General features: G+C 40.9%; 1 protein-coding gene across 1 annotated transcript in view; it reads right to left on the reverse strand.

Annotated features, from left to right (window-relative positions):
* aggf1 (angiogenic factor with G patch and FHA domains 1) overlaps nucleotides 1-19918 on the reverse strand; it is a 41784-nt gene extending 21866 nt beyond the window's left edge. Inside the window, exons 1-8 of the mRNA XM_078397105.1 lie at nucleotides 19858-19918; nucleotides 19662-19744; nucleotides 16355-16560; nucleotides 10062-10161; nucleotides 9484-9725; nucleotides 8670-8801; nucleotides 6891-7067; nucleotides 1948-2269 (exon numbers count right to left, since the gene is read on the reverse strand). Coding sequence (XP_078253231.1) covers nucleotides 1948-2269; nucleotides 6891-7067; nucleotides 8670-8801; nucleotides 9484-9725; nucleotides 10062-10161; nucleotides 16355-16546 — 1165 coding nt within the window. The 5' untranslated portion in view covers nucleotides 16547-16560; nucleotides 19662-19744; nucleotides 19858-19918. The remainder of the gene's footprint in view (nucleotides 1-1947; nucleotides 2270-6890; nucleotides 7068-8669; nucleotides 8802-9483; nucleotides 9726-10061; nucleotides 10162-16354; nucleotides 16561-19661; nucleotides 19745-19857) is intronic.
* Between the last annotated feature and the right edge of the window lie 202 nt (nucleotides 19919-20120).

Consider the following 20120-nt stretch of genomic DNA (forward strand, 5'->3'; position numbering starts at 1 on the left):
TCTGGTTATGGTGGTACTTTGATGGTTAATGGTGGCTCTCTTGATACTGTGATGTAGCAATGGTAATGCCATGTGTAGGAAAACTGGCCTCGACCCGAAACGTCACCCATTCCTTCTCTCCAGAGATGCTGCCTGACCCGCTGAGTTACTCCAGCACTTTGTGATACCTTCAAATGGCAATGCCATTGAATGCCAAGAGTGGTTGACTGCATTCTCTCTTGTGACAAATGGTCAGTGCTTGGCAGTTCCATGGATCAAATGATACATAGAAACATAGAAAATAGGTGCAGGAGGAGGCCATTTGGCCCTTCGAGCCAGCACCGCCATTCATTGTGATCATGGCTGATCATCCACAATCAGTAAACCGTGCCTGACTTCTCCACATATCCCTTGATTCCGCTAGCCCTAGAGCTCTATCTAACTCTCTTTTAAAATCATCCAGTGAATTGGCCTCCAGCTTTCTGTGGCAGAGAATTCCAGAAATTCACAACTCTCTGGGTGAAAAAGTTTTTTCACATCTCAATTTTAAATGGCCTCCCCCTTTATTCTTAGACTGTGGCCCCTGGTTCTGGACTCCCCCAACAACGGGAGCATTTTTTCTGCATCTAGCTTGTCCAGTCCTTTTATAATTTTATAATTTTGATACTTGCCACTTATCAACCACGCCAGGGATAGGCTGCTTCATCTGTTGAAAGTTGTTAATGGAATTGAACATTGTGTGATCACCAGCAAATATCTGTATTTGACCTTATGGCGGGGGAAAGGTAATTGTGGAAGCAACGGAGGATGACCGAGCCTCGGATTCTCTCTGGAATAACTCCACAATGCTGACCTAAGGCTGGGGTTATTGATCTCTGATATCCAGAATCATCTTCCTTTGTGAGATGTATGACTCCAACCACTGGGGTATTTTCGTTTTGATGCTCACTGAGTTCAATTTTGAAGTTGATTTTGATGTAAATGATTATTCAAGTCTGAAGGAGGGTCTCGACCCGAAACGTCACCCATTCCTTCTCACCAGAGATGTTGCCTGACCCGCTGAGTTACTCCAGCATTTTGAGTCTACCTTCAATTTTATCAGGGTACCTTGATACCATACTCAGTTAAATACTGCCTCATTTGCAATCTCTCTCACCTTACGTCTACCTTCTAGAAATACTCAAGACTGAAATGTTAACTCTTTCTTTCCACAGATTCTGCCTAATCTTCTAAGTATGTACAGCATTCTTTTTATTTCAGATTTCCATCTTTAAAATTTTCATTTACTCTGGAATTTACCACTTTGGACCAAGACTGTGATGAAGTCTGGAGTTTTCTGTTCCTACAGAATCACTTTAGTGATGATTAGGAGTGGACTGATAGTGTGGCAATTAGCCAATTTGGATTTGTCCATGCTCTTTGATGTATTTAGACATCTTCCTAATATCTCATTTCATTGAGATGCAATTATTTTTCCCATCACTCATGTTAAGCTGACATGATTATGATCTCTTGAAAGTTTTCCAGCAATCGGTGTAATTATGCTTATTGGACGTACTAATTTTGCCTTTCTTAAACAATGCTTTGCCAGTGTCCACCAGTCTTCTGCCACTACACCTTTATTTAGAATTACCAAGTGTGACAGAGCACGTCTGCTTTCACTTCCCTTCAGTTCAGTTTATCCAGAAAAGGGTCCCGTTCCAGAGTTTTATTAGTTTACTTAAATTTCCCCTTCTTTTGCAATCTCACTTTCTGATTTGCTAACAGCCAGGTTTATCTTGGTAAACATTAAAGTGTTACTTTGCTTAAATGTCATTCTGATATCGCACTCTTTATCGATCCCTTACTGGGTCTATCCCAAGCCTGATTTTTTGATGGATGTAGAATATTTTATCATTTTATTTTTGCAACTAATATTTCTGTCCTGATTTTGTCTAAATTTAAATAGTATTGCTTAACATCGTTTACCTTCTTTCATATTCTCATTGTCTTCACTTTCATCTGATTCTTCCGTCTCTTCGTCTACAAAACTACTTTGCTCTGAATCTGTAATCTCTCCTTCCTCTGGTTCACTAGCAAACCCAGCCTCGTCCTCTTCTTCCAGTTTCATTTCGACACCCCTTTCACCATGGACACTCAAGTCTAGCTTTTGATTGAGTCCATTGGATGAACTCGTATCAACATCCACCACTTTTGTTTTCCTTCGTTTTTCCGCTGATGATAATTCGCTCTCTTCCTGGTCCCAGAATTTACAATCACTTGAAGCTTTTGATATTTCTGATTCAACATCCTTAGAGGAAATAATACAAAAATATTAAAGGACCAGTCTTGGAAGAGCTTTATGACATTTGTCAATGACAAAACAGAACCTCAAATCTTTTAAATATCGCTGATCCTTAGATATAACAGGCCACAGATCAGGTGGGCAGAGAAATGGCAGATGGAGTTCAACACGGACAAGGGTGATGTGTTGCACTAAGGGAGCCAAAACGTAAACAAGAAGGGTACAGTAAATGGCAGGACTCTTGGGAGCAATGACTAGAGGGCAGAAATTTAAGGAGAAAGGGGAAAAGATTAAAAAGGAGATTTGTGAGGCAATTTTTAAAAAACTTTACACAAAAAGTGTCAGGTGCCTGGAACACACTGCCAGGGGAAGCATTGGAAGCAGTTACGACAGGAATGTTTAGGAGGCATATAGGATAGAGGGATATAAACAAAGTATCTGCTAATGGTCATTAATTTAAATTGGCATCATTAGTTTAAGTCAGCACGGCCTTTGGGAGCTGAAGGGCCAGTTCCTGGTCTGTTCTACATTATATATAATGAAAAATTTCAGAATGGGAAAGTATTTGTGATATGCAAAATAAGTGTCCTGGCAATCATCGTGTATCAACTAGTACTCTATGAACAAAGTGATGCTGAAACTGGCATTAATATAACTGAACTTATTCAGAGCAAATTCCAGAAGCCAAAATCCAACTAAATTTAAAATATGCTTTTGTTAATAAATCAACTGCTTACAAACATAAATCACTTATGTGCCTTAATTAAATGTAAAACTTTGGATGTGACCTTAGAAGGGATTGCTAAAGCAACTTCAACAAATGTAGTCAATATCTGACCATATTCGCATACTTGATGACTTGTACATGAATTTGGAGCAGCATGCTTGTGAGCTCTCAAGCCTGCCCCATTATTTAATAAGATCAGATCTGATCTAACTTGTAACAACCATAAGACTTGTTTTCGACATGCAAGGAAAAATAGGTGTTCAGCTAACTCTATCACAGTATTTAATTGTAATAAACTGTAAAAAAGTGATTTACAGATACACAACCTCGAAGATAGACACAAAAATCTGGAGTAACTCAGCAGGGTCAGGCAGCATCACTGGAGTAAACGAATAGGCTCGGCGATCATTTTGCTGAACACCTCCGCTCAGTCTGCCTAAACCTACTGATCTCCCGGTTGCTAAACACTTTAACCCCCCTCCCATTCCCACACTGATCTTTCTGTCCTGGGCCTCCGTCATTGTCAGTGAGTGAGGCCCAGCACAAATTCGAGGAACAATACCTCATATTTCGCTTGAGCAGCTTACACCCCAGCAGTATGATTATTGACTTCTCTAACTTCAAGTAACCCTTGCCTTCCTTCTCTCTCCAACCTTCCCCCCTTCCCAGTTCTCCAATTAGTCTGACTGTCCTCGTTTACATTTTAACTGTTTGCTTTGTTGCTAACTTCTCCTAGCTAACAATGATTTATTCTACATTTTCCTTGATCTCTATCCCCTTTGTCTCGTTTTCACATCTTACATTTCCTTATCTCTGTATCTCCCTCTCCCCTGATTCAGTCTGAAGGGTCACAACCCAAAACGTCACCCATTCCTTCTATCCAGAGATGTTGCCTAGACCGCTGAGTTACTCCAGCATTTTGTGTCTATCTTCTGAAACATACAGATTCAAAACCTCCACCCCTACTGTATGTCAATTGAAGGAACTAACTGACAAAAATAGATTTCCTTTTTAGATTTTAGATTTTCAGCAATTTAACAATACCCAATTTTATACAAGAGTAGAATGACAAACCACACAACAGGGCTCAATAATGGAAGTTGATATGCAAATGACAGAATTGGGATCTAGTCAACATACATTTACAAATTATGAGACAATATCAAACAAAAACAAATTATTACAGATGATGGAAACCAGAAATAACTAGAATTATGTAAGCAACGAGCAAATCCTAATCAACTTGCAGCGTTTTGAGCTCAGGATGTTTTTTTCTTTGCTATTATCTTCCATGTAAATCATGCTGTACATAATTCTCTCAAATTGCCTGGAATTGAAGCTTCATTGTGCAAGGTACCATTCAGTTAGATTCTCCTCCTCCATACAGTGAGATCTGAATACAGGTGCTCCTCAACTTACGATGGGGTTACGTTCAGAGAAACCCATCGCAAACCGAAAATATCATAAGTTGAAATGCATTTAATACACCTGATCACATGGCCGGAAATTATCAATTAACGATCCAATGAACTCCAATTAGTTTATAGAGGTTTTTTTTAAATCACTTCACTTCAAATTTTAATCTGGAAAAGCCTTTAACAGATTGTATCTTTGCCACAAAAGGTATTCACAAGTATATAATGTTTGATTTAAAACAAAATCTCAATATTGAATCAAATGACGGACTGCCGAAAAGGAATAATCAAGGGAAGAAAGTGTCAAAGTAGTACGTGCCTCAAATACGTATCACAATTTCACAAAACGTGGTGTAACATTGAGTTTGATGTCTTTCAGGTTATGTTTGTCATAAGGTCAGAAGTGATAGGTGCAGAATTAGGCCATCGTCTACTCCGCCATTCAACCATGGCTGATCTATCTCTCCCTGCTAATCCCATTCCTCTGCCTTTCCCCATAACCCCTGTCACCTGTACTAATTAAGAAATCATGTATAATTAATAGATCATTCCCAGCATTTGTAGGACTGATGTTTGTAGCAGAAACCCGTTTGTTGGTCATTAATCTACCTGTTGCTGATTCTGACCATCCCAAAGAAGATATCTTCAAGTTAGCCATTGATTCTGTCATTTGCAGCACCTGGGGACAGGAGGAACAGAATCTAATGAATAGTTGGACATTTATTTTTTTTAAAACAAAGGCCTTAAGGAGCATTAAGTTTAATGTTCTTTGTCACAGAATAGTGACAAGATGGGTGCTGGGCCAGTTAACCTACAAGACAATGTAATATCTGTCAGTGCCTGACCAGGCTGGGATGGCCAAAAAAGCAGATTGTGCATCTGTTCATTTCTACAAAGTCTTCATCTCACACAAACCAGGAAATTGAATTAAATTATGTGTATGCACTATAAAGAGTGATCAAAGTGAATGGATATTACCATTCACATGCAAGTCAGAAAAATTGGATAAAATGAAGTGCATGTACCATTAAGAGTGAACGAAATGAATGGATATTGGCATTCACATCTGTTTTAATATAATTGATCTAATATGACGTACACATAGATAGATCACTTCTTTTTACTCCTTGTGAAAGTGACAGCTCAGGATTGATGCAATAACTGATTTTGTTTTTGTACATGTTCCTCCTAGCCATAAGTCAAATGATACATTACACAAAATGCAACTTTCCTCAAATTGATTGCACGTGGTCGTTGTTACGTTTGCACATGCAACACTTCTGCAATCTGCCCTACATCTGGTCTTTAAAAAGCATTATTGTGAACCGTCATCTGACATCTACATGGTCAATGGAAAAGCCTGAAGCAAAATGTTTTATTTCGGCTGCTTTAATTAAATGTATTGGGGGGGGGGAGAAAATGGAATATGCGTTCTATTCAGGTGAAAGACGGGAGCTACAAGTGGAAAATATGGACAATCCATGAAGGTTGTCGTCGATCCGTAAGACAATATATGAGATTGAAAGAAAAATATATTAATGGCGTTGAAAAATAATCGGAGACAAGAACTACCTTAGACAATTCAGAATTATTTTTAAAGATGGTGGAATATAGGCACATACACATGAATCGTCAAAATAGTTACTGCTACACACGAAGGAGGAGGATCAACTATAAAAGAAAACTGCTAACCAATGCTGTCGGTATCACTGACTGTTAAAGAGGTTCTTTAGAACTTAACAGCTCTTGATGTTCTGGCATATTATTTAAAAGATATTTTGAATCATCTACAAAGTGGATAGAAATGTCTCCCAATGAATCTCTAAACAGCAAAGGTATTCATTGGTAAGCACGCAACAAAAGATTTTCACTAAACCTCCAAATTCCAACTTCGACATGAGGCAAAATTTCTTCTCTAGTTTTTTTTCTCCCGTCAAAGCTCCATCCTCATAGGGTGATGTCTTATCAGTATATGTTTCCCCGAGGCCTCACATTACTCATTGAAAACTGCTTCCTCGTGACGTACAGTTCCATTATCCTTGTACATCCAGCTCGAGTCTGCACCGGGAGTTGGGGACAGCGTGAAGAGCATAGATGCTGGTACTGATCCACCTGGCAGTCTTTGTTGAGACATGGTAACTTTATTGCACAGGTGGACATGTGGTTATATGCTCCTCAGCATAGTCTACAAAAGTAGTGCAATATCGCATTTTGCTAATGAGAAATTGCAAGTAATGTCATCAACTCAGTGACTGAGAATCAATCAACATTCTTGTGGCCCTCAGAGCATTAACTCAAGATTAAATAAACAGAGAAGGCAGATGGACAAGTAAACTGAAAACAGAGACTGCCAGGAGGGTCAGAATTCTTAAAGCACAACATCTTGAAACTTTACTCTCTCCTCTTTCGAACAAGACCTAGTGTTGGCACGACAGGTTGAATTACACTATTTCCATTGCAGTAAAGATAACTGAGTGCAACATACCTTTTCTCTTTTTGACTCCAGCTTTTCTATTACTTTACGTTTTTTCTTCACCTTTTTCTCCTTTTGTGCCGTGTGGTATGAATGTAGATCCACTCGAGAATGAAACTGGTAGAGGCCGCTCCCAGCATCATAATAATAGTAAATCCCAGTGTTTGGGTCATAGTAGAGTTGGTTTGTCTTTCCAATAAAAACAAATATAGAATTATAAACTCTTAAATTAATCCACAATACATAGTTTTTGAATATAAATACTAGGCTATATTAGAAAACTAAGAAACTGTAGCATAGGTTAAAATTTTAATATTTTAACATAACTGGTTATTCACTGATTATGGTAAAACAGAGCAGATATAGATTTTTGAGATCCAAAATGTAAAACTATGGTACGAGACGGGAGCAAAATAATCAAGCAGGATAAGATACGTTTCATGGGCATATCAATGAGTGTGCAAACTCTGATTATACATACAGATCAAATTAGATTTTCTTACAGTAGGCTAATTACTGGCTCTCCCTAGTTCGAACAAGGTGTGATAACATGAATATTCACTTAATATTTTACATAAAATCACATACGTGTTGATTCATGACCGAGTACTTTTCCATATTTGGAAATATCACCAATTTGGAAATGTTCTCACAGTGCAAGCAAGATTTTAAATCTGTACCTGCTTCTGTCATTATTGAAAATAAGATGCAAGTATTCCAATAGTTCTTGCTGTATTGTGAAGTTCTGATCAACTTTCCCTCTCTAACCCAGGGTCTTGATCCCAATTACAAGCCTTTACCAGGTTACTTAAAATAGACCAGAGGAAAAATGCCTATTATTCCCAGCACCTTCATGATCTATATTGCTCAACTTCTCAACTAGTGAAATAAAAACCTTTAAGAAGCCCAACAGTGTCATGAATAATTTCCACCATTATTTTATACGGTAAATAGCAAGTATATTTGGAATTAATTACTAATAGTTTATGAATTTACTGTAATCTGCTACATTAAGAGCTGTTCAAAATTGAAGGATTTTGATTGAGCGAGAAAAAAATGTTTTCACTCGTGAAATTATATGTTCACACGATTGTTCCAAAGTAAATGTATGCTTTTTCAGATCAAAACCAGGAAAATTCAGCAGACTCTAGCAAAAACACAAAGTGCCGGGGTAAGTCAGTGGGTCAGTCAGCATCTCTGGAGAACGTGTATAGGTGATATTTACAGTCAGAACCCTTGTTCACACAAATTCAGTGGACTGCTGAATTCATTATGTCTGTCAGTACCATGCCGAACAATCCATTTTATTTCAACCCTGTTTCCTGTTTTTAATATTTTGTTCTATGTGTAATCTAATTGCATTTTGTTATGATCAATTGAATTTCCCAAGCCATTTACAATAAATCCCTTACTAAAGCTCTATCAAAAACCTACCAATCTCCTTCACATAAAGCTTCTATTTTCCCCAATTCACTGTTGCTTTTATTAACCCGTCTCAAATTTTCAAATAGATCTCCTGATACTTCCCACATTCCAAGTTGCAGTGAATGGCATATTGATAAGAACCCAAACAAAACTGAAACTTCTAATCTACGCATCTTCTTTAAAATAAAACAGTGTACCCAAAAATGTCCATATTGTTCAAAGTATCCATTGCCTTGTACTGACCAAAGTCTTCAATTTTTTTTAATGTGGTCTATTAAAACACATTAATAATGCAGTTATTTAAATACTAATTTGTTTAAATGAAAGTGAAATCAATAATGGATAAGGGAAAGCAAATCAAGTTACCGAATCATAATAGAAGCCAGTACTGTAATCATAATATAACCCACTACTTTCATCATATGTGAAACCTGTCTGCGACATGGCAGCTTCTGCAGTAGCACGCAAACTGTCGGCCAGGGATGTATTCATCGAGTCCTTGAAAGAAAAAATAAAATGGTCGTAGATAAATTAGCGTACAAAAGATTATTTTTTACTTTCAATATTAACAATGGATTAGGATTCGGAAAAAGAACAGTAACACTCACTGCTGGAGCAAGAATCGACAAAATTAGAAAGATTGACCCAAATTTTGTGCTCAAAAACCATCTATTTAAGAAGGAAATGGAGAAGCAGTGATTTAGAGAGAGCACTGTGTCTATTTTTGTAAACCAGCATCTGCAGTTTCTTATGTCTACAGTCACTGCACTTTCTTGAAACTCATTGGCACCCTTTGTTCCCCAGTCCCAAAACTCATCAAACCCACTTTCTTTGTGCACCTCTGAAACTAGTTGGCTCCCACGCTTCCCTGAAACTAAATGGAAACCTCTTTGTTCAGTCCCTTGAAACTCACTTTAAACTTAATTGTTTGACAGGAACATTTATCATCACATTATGTTATATTATACTATCATAGTCCTAGCCTATCAACATCTCCCTATAGCTTATGCCCTGCATTCCTGATACCATTCTTGTAAATCTTCTCTGTATACTTTCCAGCTTAATAGCATTTTTTCATAGCAGGAAGACCAAAACCTAACACAATACTCCCGGTGCGGCCTCCCCAACTGTAACATAATGTTCCAACTTCTACAGATATACTATCACAAGCATTACATACCCTTGTATCTTCATCCACATTCTTATGGTCTCCTGTTCCATCTGATAACGTTGATTTATCCAGATATTCTGTGTACTGATAATTATCTGTCTCAACAATTTCCGAGTACTGGTAGCTGTCTGTCTGTGGTTGTGTTTGAGACTGAACTGGAACAGAATCTATAACATCCCCTGGCACTTGCCTCCTTTCATTCTCATAATTTTTCAGCTGATAATAAAAATCGACATCTTCTTCTTGGTAGTCTAGAGAACAGAGACAAAGTAATTAGAATTAGGCACTTAGTTTGTTTTTACAATATCTATTTTGTTTGTCATGTTATAAAAATATTAAAAGTGTTTTGCTACATAATATTTGGTCCTAACATGTGGTAATATTTCAAAAACATCTGGCAAGGCGATAAATGTCAAGTCCTTTTGCACTTTCAGAAGAAACTGCTAACTAATGTTGCCCATCACCTAGAGGACTTCTACAAGTGAAATGTTTTCCTCATAAAAACTAAGAATGTTGCAAATGAAAATTACTCCCCCAGTAAATTATTTAACATGTTTACATTCCATGAGCCAAATGTTTCCATATACCTGTGTGTTCATGTGTGAAGCAACGGTCTGTCTGAACTTCAACGTCAACTCTGTTACTTTCTTTATTTCTTTCATGGAGTTTTTCACTGAGATCTTTAATCTGAAAATACATCACAAGTTTCAAATCTTTGCTTATCACAAATGAAATATCTACTTTCAAATCACCGTAACAAATACTCATCATATTTAATGTCATGAATGTGGAATTAGAAATGTAGAACTCGGAGACTATTGAAATTATAAAATGGTTAATGCTCTCACTCTTATCTTACTTAACCAGCAAAGCTTCCTTTTCACTTTAGCTCATGTACACAACTACTTATTCCTTAAATATTTTAGTTTTTCTTACTTTTAGAGTATTCGAGATACAGCACAGAAACAGGCCCTTTGGCCCACCGAGTCCACACTGACTAGCGATCCCCACACATCAACACTACCCCACACACACACTAGGGACAATTTTTAAAAATTTATACCAAGCCAATTAACCTACAAACCTGTACGTCTTTGGAGTGTGGGTGGAAACCGAAGATCTCAGGGAAGAATGTACAAACTCCGTACAGACAAGCACCCGTAGTCAGGATCAAACCCGAGTCTCTGGCGCAGTAAGACAGTAGCTCTACAACTACGCCACCGTGCTGCCCTAATGTTATGCTTATCCCATCAACTATTCTCTATGATAGCAAGTTCCAAATCTCAAATGCCCACTAGTAAAGTTTCTGTTAACTTGTTTATATGATTTATTAATAGACAATAGACAATAGGTGCAGGAGGAGGCCATTCGGCCCTTCGAGCCAGCACCACCATTCAATGTGATCATGGCTGATCATTCTCAATCAGTACCCCGTTCCTGCCTTCTCTCCATACCCCCTGACTCCGCTATCCTTAAGAGCTCTATCTAGCTCTCTCTTGAATGCTACAAGAGGACCAGGGCTGGGAACTGAATATTCAGGGGTACACAACGTATAGAAAAGACAGACAGGTGGGCAGAGGGGGTGGGGTTGCTCTGATGGTAAGGAATGATATTCATTCCCTTGCAAGGGGTGACATAGAATCAGGAGATGTTGAATCAGTATGGATAGAAATGAGAAATTGTAAGGGTAAAAAGACCCTAATGGGAGTTATCTATAGGCCCCCAAACAGTAGCCTCGACTTAGGGTGCAAGTTAAATCAGGAGATAAAATTGGCGTGTCAAAAATGTAATGCTACGGTGGTTATGGGAGATTTCAACATGCAGGTAGACTGGGAAAATCAGGTTGGAAATGGACCCCAGGAAAGAGAGTTTGTAGAGTGCCTTCGAGATGGATTCTTAGAACAGCTTGTACTGGAGCCTACCAGGGAGAAGGCAATTCTGGATTTAGTGTTGTGTAATGATCCTGATCTGATAAGGGGACTAGAGGTAAAAGAGCCATTAGGAGGCAGTGATCACAACATGATAAGTTTTACTCTGCAAATGGAAAGGCAGAAGGGAAAATCGGAAGTGTCGGTATTACAGTATAGCAAAGGGGATTACAGAGGCATGAGGCGGGAGCTGGCCAAAATTGATTGGAAGGAGGCCCTAGCAGGGAAGACGGTAGAACAGCAATGGCAGGTATTCCTGGGAATAATGCAGAGGTTGCAGGATCAATTTATTCCAAAGAGGTGGAAAGACTCTAAGGGGAGTAAGAGACACCTGTGGCTGACAAGGGAAGTCAGGGACAGCATAAAAATTAAGGAGAGGAAGTATAACATAGCAAAGAAGAGTGGGAAGACAGAGGATTGGGACTCTTTTAAAGAGCAACAAAAGTTAACTAAAAAGGCAATACGGGGAGAAAAGATGAGGTACGAGGGTAAACTAGCCAATAATATAAAGGAGGATAGCAAAAGTTTTTTTAGGTACGTGAAGAGGAAAAAAATAGTCAAGGCAAATGTGGGTCCCTTGAAGACAGAAGCAGGGGAATTTATTATGGGGAACAAAGAAATGGCAGACGAGTTAAACCGTTACTTTGGATCTGTCTTCACTGAGGAAGATACACACAATCTCCCAAATGTTCTAGGGGCTGGAGAACCTAGGGTGATGGAGGAACTGAAGGAAATCCACATTAGGCAGGAAATGGTTTTGGGTAGACTGATGGGACTGAAGGCTGATAAATCCCCAGGGCCTGATGGTCTGCATCCCAGAGTACTTAAGGAGGTGGCTCTAGAAATAGTGGAAGCATTGGAGATCATTTTTCAATGTTCTATAGATTCAGGATCAGTTCCTGTGGATTGGAGGATAGCAAATGTTATCCCACTTTTTAAGAAAGGAGGGAGAGAGAAAACGGGTAATTATAGACCAGTTAGTCTGACATCAGTGGTGGGGAAAATGCTGGAGTCAATTATAAAAGACGAAATTGCTGAGCATTTGGATAGCAGTAACGGGATCGTTCCGAGTCAGCATGGATTTATGAAGGGGAAATCATGCTTGACAAATCTACTGGAATTTTTTGAGGATGTAACTAGGAAAATTGACAAGGGAGAGTCAGTGGATGTGGTGTACCTCGACTTTCAGAAAGCCTTCGACAAGGTCCCACATAGGAGATTAGTGGGCAAAATTAGGGCACATGGTATTGGGGGTAGGGTACTGACATGGATAGAAAATTGGTTAACAGACAGAAAGCAAAGAGTGGGGATAAATGGGTCCCTTTCGGAATGGCAGGCAGTGACCAGTGGGGTACCACAAGGTTCGGTGCTGGGACCCCAGCTATTTACGATATACATTAATGACTTAGACGAAGGGATTAAAAGTACCATTAGCAAATTTGCAGATGATACTAAGTTGGGGGGTAGTGTGAATTGTGAGGAAGATGCAATAAGGCTGCAGGGTGACCTGGATAGGTTGTGTGAGTGGGCGGATACATGGCAGATGCAGTTTAATGTAGATAAGTGTGAGGTTATTCACTTTGGAAGTAAGAATAGAAAGGCAGATTATTATCTGAATGGTGTCAAGTTAGGAGGAGGGGGAGTTCAACGAGATCTGGGTGTCCTAGTGCATCAGTCAATGAAAGGAAGCATGCAGGTTCAGCAGACAGTGAAGAAAGCCAATGGAATGTTGGCCTTCGTAACAAGAGGAGTTGAGTATAGGAGCAAAGAGGTCCTTCTACAGTTGTACCGGGCCCTGGTGAGACCGCACCTGGAGTACTGTGTGCAGTTTTGGTCTCCAAATTTGAGGAAGGATATTCTTGCTATGGAGGGCGTGCAGCGTAGGTTCACTAGATTAATTCCCGGAATGGCGGGACTGTCGTATGTTGAAAGGCTGGAGCGATTGGGCTTGTATACACTGGAATTTAGAAGGATGAGGGGGGATCTTATTGAAACATATAAGATAATTAGGGGATTGGACACATTAGAGGCAGATAACATGTTCCCAATGTTGGGGGAGTCCAGAACAAGGGGCCACAGTTTGAGAATAAGGGGTAGGCCATTTAGAACGGAGATGAGGAAGAACTTTTTCAGTCAGAGGGTGGTGAAGGTGTGGAATTCTCTGCCTCAGAAGGCAGTGGAGGCCAGTTCGTTGGATGCTTTCAAGAGAGAGCTGGATAGAGCTCTTAAGGATAGCGGAGTGAGGGGGTATGGGGAGAAGGCAGGAACGGGGTACTGATTGATAGTGATCAGCCATGATCGCATTGAATGGCGGTGCTGGCTCGAAGGGCTGAATGGCCTACTCCTGCACCTATTGTCTATTGTCTATTAATTGGCCTCCACTGCCTTCTGAGGCAGAGAATTCCACAGATTCACAACTCTCTGACTGAAAAAGGTTTTTCCTCATCTCAGTTCTAAATTGCCTACCCCTTATTCTTAAACTGTGGCCCCTTGTTCTGGACTCCCCTGACATTGGGAACATGTTTCCTGCCTCTAACGTGTCCAACCCCTTAATAATCTTATACGTTTCGATAAGATCTCCTCTCATCCTTCTAAATTCCAGTGTATACAAGCCTAGTCGCTCCAGTCTTTCAACATATGATAGTCCCGCCCTTCCGGGAATTAACCTAGTAAACCTACGCTGCACGCCCTCAATAGCAAGAATATCCTTCCTTAAATTTGGAGACCAAAACTGCACTAACTACTGGCAATTCCCATGTTACAGGGGGTTACGTTTCTACGAAACTGTCCATATCCTGATTTTCCATAACGCAAAGTTGCATCATCAGCACGTGTCAAGAAATAAGAGTTGAAAACCAAATTATGCTTATTCATTTACTTTTCATACAAATTTCATGAGTGAATTTTTTTACACCATATACACCATATTTTTTGCATCCATATACTCACTGCGGTATGGCCAAATTCGTCTCTAACTTCACCTACAAGTTTAGTAGCGACCTGCGTATTCCGCAAAGTCAAATTTCCATTACCCGGAACTGTCATAATGCAGGGACTGCCTGTATCCTATTCACAAACCCTTATTTGTTCTTCCCAGCCGGAAAACATATTCTGCATGAACTACATATCAAGTCCTATCATTAAAATGTTATTAAAGTTAAAGCACAAAGTGCTTGTGCTATAACATCAGGGTAAACGCTCAATCAATCAAACCAAGCCCAATGCCAAAGTAGTATCTAAACTGCTTATACACACTTACGCTATAGGACAATAACTTCATATTCAGTAATAGGTTATATATACATTAACAAACACACAAGCTAAATGTTTAACTACGAAACCCAATCCCAGTGCCACATGAGAATCTAAGATGCCTTTACACAGTTCAACTATGGGCCAACAAAAACTAGGCATGTAGATGCCAATATATCATTGGGGTGATCAAGTGGACACCTCTCTTTGTGGTGTTTTGTCGAGTTAATGAATACCATTCGGTCTTTTTTCTTGAAAAAAGTGCAAAGGATCCATATATGTTTCGAGTCTTTCTATCTGATATATCTGCATCAAAAAAAGCATTACAGATCATCTTTAAACCTTCAATTACTTCTTTCAAAGATCATCAACATTTGATTTTATTTCCACAACTAGGTCTCCATCTTCAAACTGCACTGCCTGTTTCACACAACATACCAGCTCACCTTTCTTTTTGCTGTGCAAAAACACTTTTCAAATACATTTATCTGTCAATGTTATTATCTGCTTTTAAAAAAAAATGTGGTTCGAATCATAATATGTCATCACATTTCTCAACTGGCTAAGGTATTGTTGATTTGCAGCCACATCTTAATTCATCAACTAATCTACCAATGCAAACAAAGACAATAGTAATCAAACAAAACCTAAGCTTTTTCCGTCAAAAATTCTTCCACCTGCCACTTTTTAACTTAATTAGTCTACAACAAATTTCCTGAAAATATGAAGTATCGTCAACATCTGTGGCGGGAAATAAACAGCTGATGTTTCTCGTCAAAAGAGGTGATCAATGGTCGGCGTGGGTTGAAGGGCCTGTTTCCATGTTGTACCTTTCAATCAATCTCTCATCTCGACTGGCATGTTTGGACTGTCCATTTCCATCCACAGATGCTGTCCGACCCACTAAGTTCCCCCAAGCAGTATATTTTTTGCTCCGGTTCCACTGCAAAGTCTATTCAAGGTATGCCCATCGTGAAGAATTTTTCATTTAGCAATCCAGATGAAAGGTCTCAACAGGAAACTTAGATTATCCACTTCCCTGCACAGAGTTCCAGCAGTTTATTTTGTGCACCAAATCGCATCATCTACAGTGCAGGAGGGAACTGCAGATGCTGGTTTAAACCGAAGATAGACACAAAAAGCTGGAGTAACTCAGCAGGGCAGGCAGCATCTCTGGAAAGAGGGAATGGGTGACGTTTCGGGTCGAGTCCAAGAAGGGTCTTGACCCGAAACATCACCCATTCCTTCTCTCCAGAGATGCTGCCTGTCCCGCTGAGTTACTCCAGCTTTGTGTCTGCATCATCTAGTCTCTTTTCTCTCACTCTCTCCCTCATGCATCATCAATACTTTTTTCCTTTATATCCCATCTCCAAATGATAACACCAGACCAATTTTAGATATCTTCTACCACCCCCCTCCCCTTTCTCCCCCACACCCTCCCTTTCTCTCCCCTCTCTACTGTGCCTAACCTGGACTCACAACTACTTCGACCCTTTCCCTCCTCCCATATTCCTTCCTCGGGAACAAATTCCAAATAGATAATTATAATGTGTCATAATATCCATTAAATAGACGATCGGTATATTTTGACATGCTCCATTCTATAGCAAATGCCACTTTAATTTTATATTTTTAATCTCTAATGCACATCTGTAAACTTGAGTTTTGTGGGCACTAGTCTCTTTGGATATTTGGCTTACCTGCTTGTACAGCTCTTCATTGCGACTCTTTGTGTCTTTGTATAGGACTTCGGTATGATTTAACTCTTCCTGCAACACCAGAAGCTGATTTCTACAAGATGTTAATTCTTCCTCCAGGTTTATGACTTTCTGTTTTAAATCACACAGCTCAGAGTTACGATCTGATTGCTGATCCCCGTCTGCTGTCGCCATCTTAAAACCGTCACCTGCAACAAAGCAGAGCATTCAGTTTAGTTTATTGCCATGTGTACTGAGGTACAGTGAAAAGCTTTTGTTGCGTTCTATCCAGTCAGCGGAAAGACAATACATTACAATCGAGCCAATTACAATGTGTAGATATATAAGGGAATAACGTTTAATGCAAGGTAAAGCCAGCGAAGTCTGATAAAGGATTGTCGAAGATAGTAGTTCAGGACTGCTCTCTGGCTGTGGCAGGATGATTCAGTTGCCTGATAACAACTGGGAAGAAACTGGCACTGAATTTGGAGGTGTGCGTTTTCACACTTCTATATCTTTTAACTAATGGGAGAGAAGATGGAGTGGGTAGGGTGCGATTGTGTGGTGGAGAGTGTCCAGCTTCAAGTTTCTGGGCACTCACATTTTGGAGGATCTCACATGGTCCACTAACACCGCTGCGCTGGTCAAGAAGGCGCAGCAACGACTGTTCTACCTGAGAACACTGAAAAAGTTTGGTCTGCCCCAGCTGCTGACGACCTTCTACCGCTGCACCATAGAGAGCATCCTAACGCATGGCATCCCTGTGTGGTACCTCAGCTGCACGGAGGCAGAGACGAGAGCTCTTCAGCGGGTAGTCCATAGAGCTCAGAAGACTATTGGAACACAGCTACCAGCCTTGGAGGACATCTACAACACACGATGCCTCAGAAAAGCCACCAGCATTCACAAAGACTCCTCACACCACTGCAATAGTCTGTTTGAAATTCTGCCATCGGGCAGATGCTACAAGGCCTTCTACGCCCGCACCTCCAGGCTCAGGAACAGCTTCATCCCCAGGGCCATAGGTGCTATGAACCGGTCCTGCTGAGCCGGGTCACATCGCACAGTGAACCGGCACAGACCTACTTGAACTTTATACTGTTTTAAAACTGTTTCTAATTTTGTTTCACTGGGTTGTATAAATTTATACTGATTAGCTAATTAATTTATTGCATCGTATGGAAGGCGCATTCCCAATCTCGTTGTACCCCTGTACAATGACAATAAAGATATATTGTATTGTATTGTATTCATGGAAACATAGAAAAAATAGGTGCAGGAATATACCAAGTTAAGAAAAGGGGATGTACAATGAGATCTGGGTGTCCTAGTGCATCAGTCACTGAAAGGAAGCATGCGGGTGCAGCAGGTAGTGAAGAAAGCCAATGGAATGTTGACCTTCATAACAAGACAAGTTGAGTAGAGGAGCAAAGAGGTCCTTCTGCAGTTGTATCGGGCCCTAGTGAGACTGCACCTGGAGTACTGTGTGCAGTTTTGGTCTCCAAATTTGAGGAAGGATATTCTTGCTATTGAGGGCGTGCAGCGTAGGTTTACTAGGTTAATTCCCGGAATGGCGGGACTGTCATATGTTGAAAGACTGGAGCGGCTAGGCTTGTATACTGGAATTTAGGATGAGAGGGGATCTTATCGAAACATACAAGATTCTTAGGGGGTTGGACACATTAGAGGCAGGAAACATGTTCCCAATGTTGGGGGAGTCCAGAACCAGGGGCCACAGTTTAAGAATAAGGGGTAGGCCATTTAGAACAGAGATGAGGAAAAACTTTTTCAGTCAGAGAGTTGTAAATCTGTGGAATTCACTGCCTCAGAAGGCAGTGGAGGCCAATTCTCTGAATGCATTCAAGAGAGAGCTAGATAGAGCTCTTAAGGATAGCAGAGTCAGGTGGTATGAGGAGAAGGCAGGAACGGGGTACTGATTGAGAATGATCAGCCATGATCACATTGAATGGTGGTGCTGGCTCGAAGGGCCGAATGGCCTACTCCTGCACCTATTGTCTATTCAGCCCTTCGAGCCAGCACCGCCATCAATATGATATGGTTGATCATCTAAAATCAGTACCCCGTTCCTGGTTTTTCCCCATATCCCTGGATTCCTTTAGCCCTAAGAGCGATATCTAACTCTCTCTTGAAAACATCCAGTGAATTGGACTCCACTGCCTTCTGTGGCAGAGAATTCCAGATTCACAACACTCTGGGTGAAAAAGTTTTCCCTCATCTCAGCCCTTAATGGCCTACCCCTTATTCTTAAACTGTGACCCCTGGTTCTGGACTCCCCCAACATCAGCAACATTTTTCCTGCATCCAGCATGCCCAATCCCTTAAGAAATTTATATGTTTCTATGAGATCCCCTCTCATACTTCTAAATTCCAGTGAATACAAGCCCAGTTGACCCATTCTTTCATCGTTCTTGATTATGCTGCTGACCTTGCCGAGGCAGCGTGAGGTATAAATGGAGTCAATGGAAGGGAGGTTGGTTTGTATGGTGGTCTGGGCTGCATCCACAATTCGCTGGAGTAATTCTTTCAGTCAAAGTATGACAAGTACTATATACATTTAGTATGTACTATTTGTATATCCTGTATATATAGGCAGCATCTTTGGAGAATACACACACACACACACATATATATATATAGAGAGAGAGATATATCCATAGGCAGGATCTCTGGAAAACATTTATAGACGATGGAGAGCAGGAGGAATCACAGAGGGAGAGCAGAGAGAGAGCATGTTGCTAAACTCTTGTCGAAGAGAGGAGGAGAACTTCTTCAAAGTAGACATACCTTGAGGAGAATTCGCAGTGGAGCGGCAAGATGTGTAGGAAAAAAAATGGTAGATGCTGGTTTAAATCGAAGGTAGACACAAAATGCTGGAGTAACTCAGCGGGTCAGGCAGCATCTCAGGAGAAAAGGAATAGGTGACGTTTCGGGTCGAGACCTTTCTTCAGACTGAAAGTGGGGTCTCGACCCGAAACGTCACCCATTCCTTCTCTCCCGAGATGCTGCCTGACCCGCTCCAGAATTTTGTGTCTACCTTCGATTTAAACCAGCATCTGTAGTTTTTTCCCCTATAGATAGACGATGGGACCTTTGATCAGTCATATTTGTTGCAATTAAGGAGGCATCATCCACTATGTAAAATTGAGACGCTGTGGTATTTGCCATTAACAATCACCTCGTCTCCTCGTCTTTTTCGTTTGTAATTCACACCATCGAGCGTGCCAAAGACGGCCGTCTCTCGCAGTATCCATCTATCAATCTGTATCCCTATCTCTCTCCTCTCACTTACCATGAAATCAACGTCAAAGGCCGAGATCCCAGTCTCTGCACCTTAAGCAAGGTAAAGATTGGCCCTGGCCTCACATGGCAGACCTGGAAAAGCAAATAGATCACGTTACTTCCCGGCACGCACTCATATTCGACCCACGGAAAAGTTATTTCGCGTTTTGTGAACGGCAAATGCAACTGCTGTCAAGCTGCTGTACTTTGCAACCACTCCGCCGCCCGCCATCTTTGCAGCTACTCGTCCGCAGCGGGGGCGCGCACGGTGGGTTCACGCAGCGTCCGGTCACGCAGGCGCGCCCAGCGGCGGATTCGCGCAGCGTCCGGACGTGGGGGGCGCGCACGGTTGGTTCGCGCAGCGTCCGGTCGCGGGGGGCGCGCACGGTGGGTTCACGCAGCGTCCGGTCGCAGTGGCGCGCACGGTGGGTTCACGCAGCGTCCGGTCGCGGGGGCGCGCCCAACGGCG

Source organism: Rhinoraja longicauda, chromosome 3 (genome assembly GCF_053455715.1).
Source record: "Rhinoraja longicauda isolate Sanriku21f chromosome 3, sRhiLon1.1, whole genome shotgun sequence".
Classification (NCBI taxonomy): Eukaryota; Metazoa; Chordata; class Chondrichthyes; order Rajiformes; family Arhynchobatidae; genus Rhinoraja; species Rhinoraja longicauda.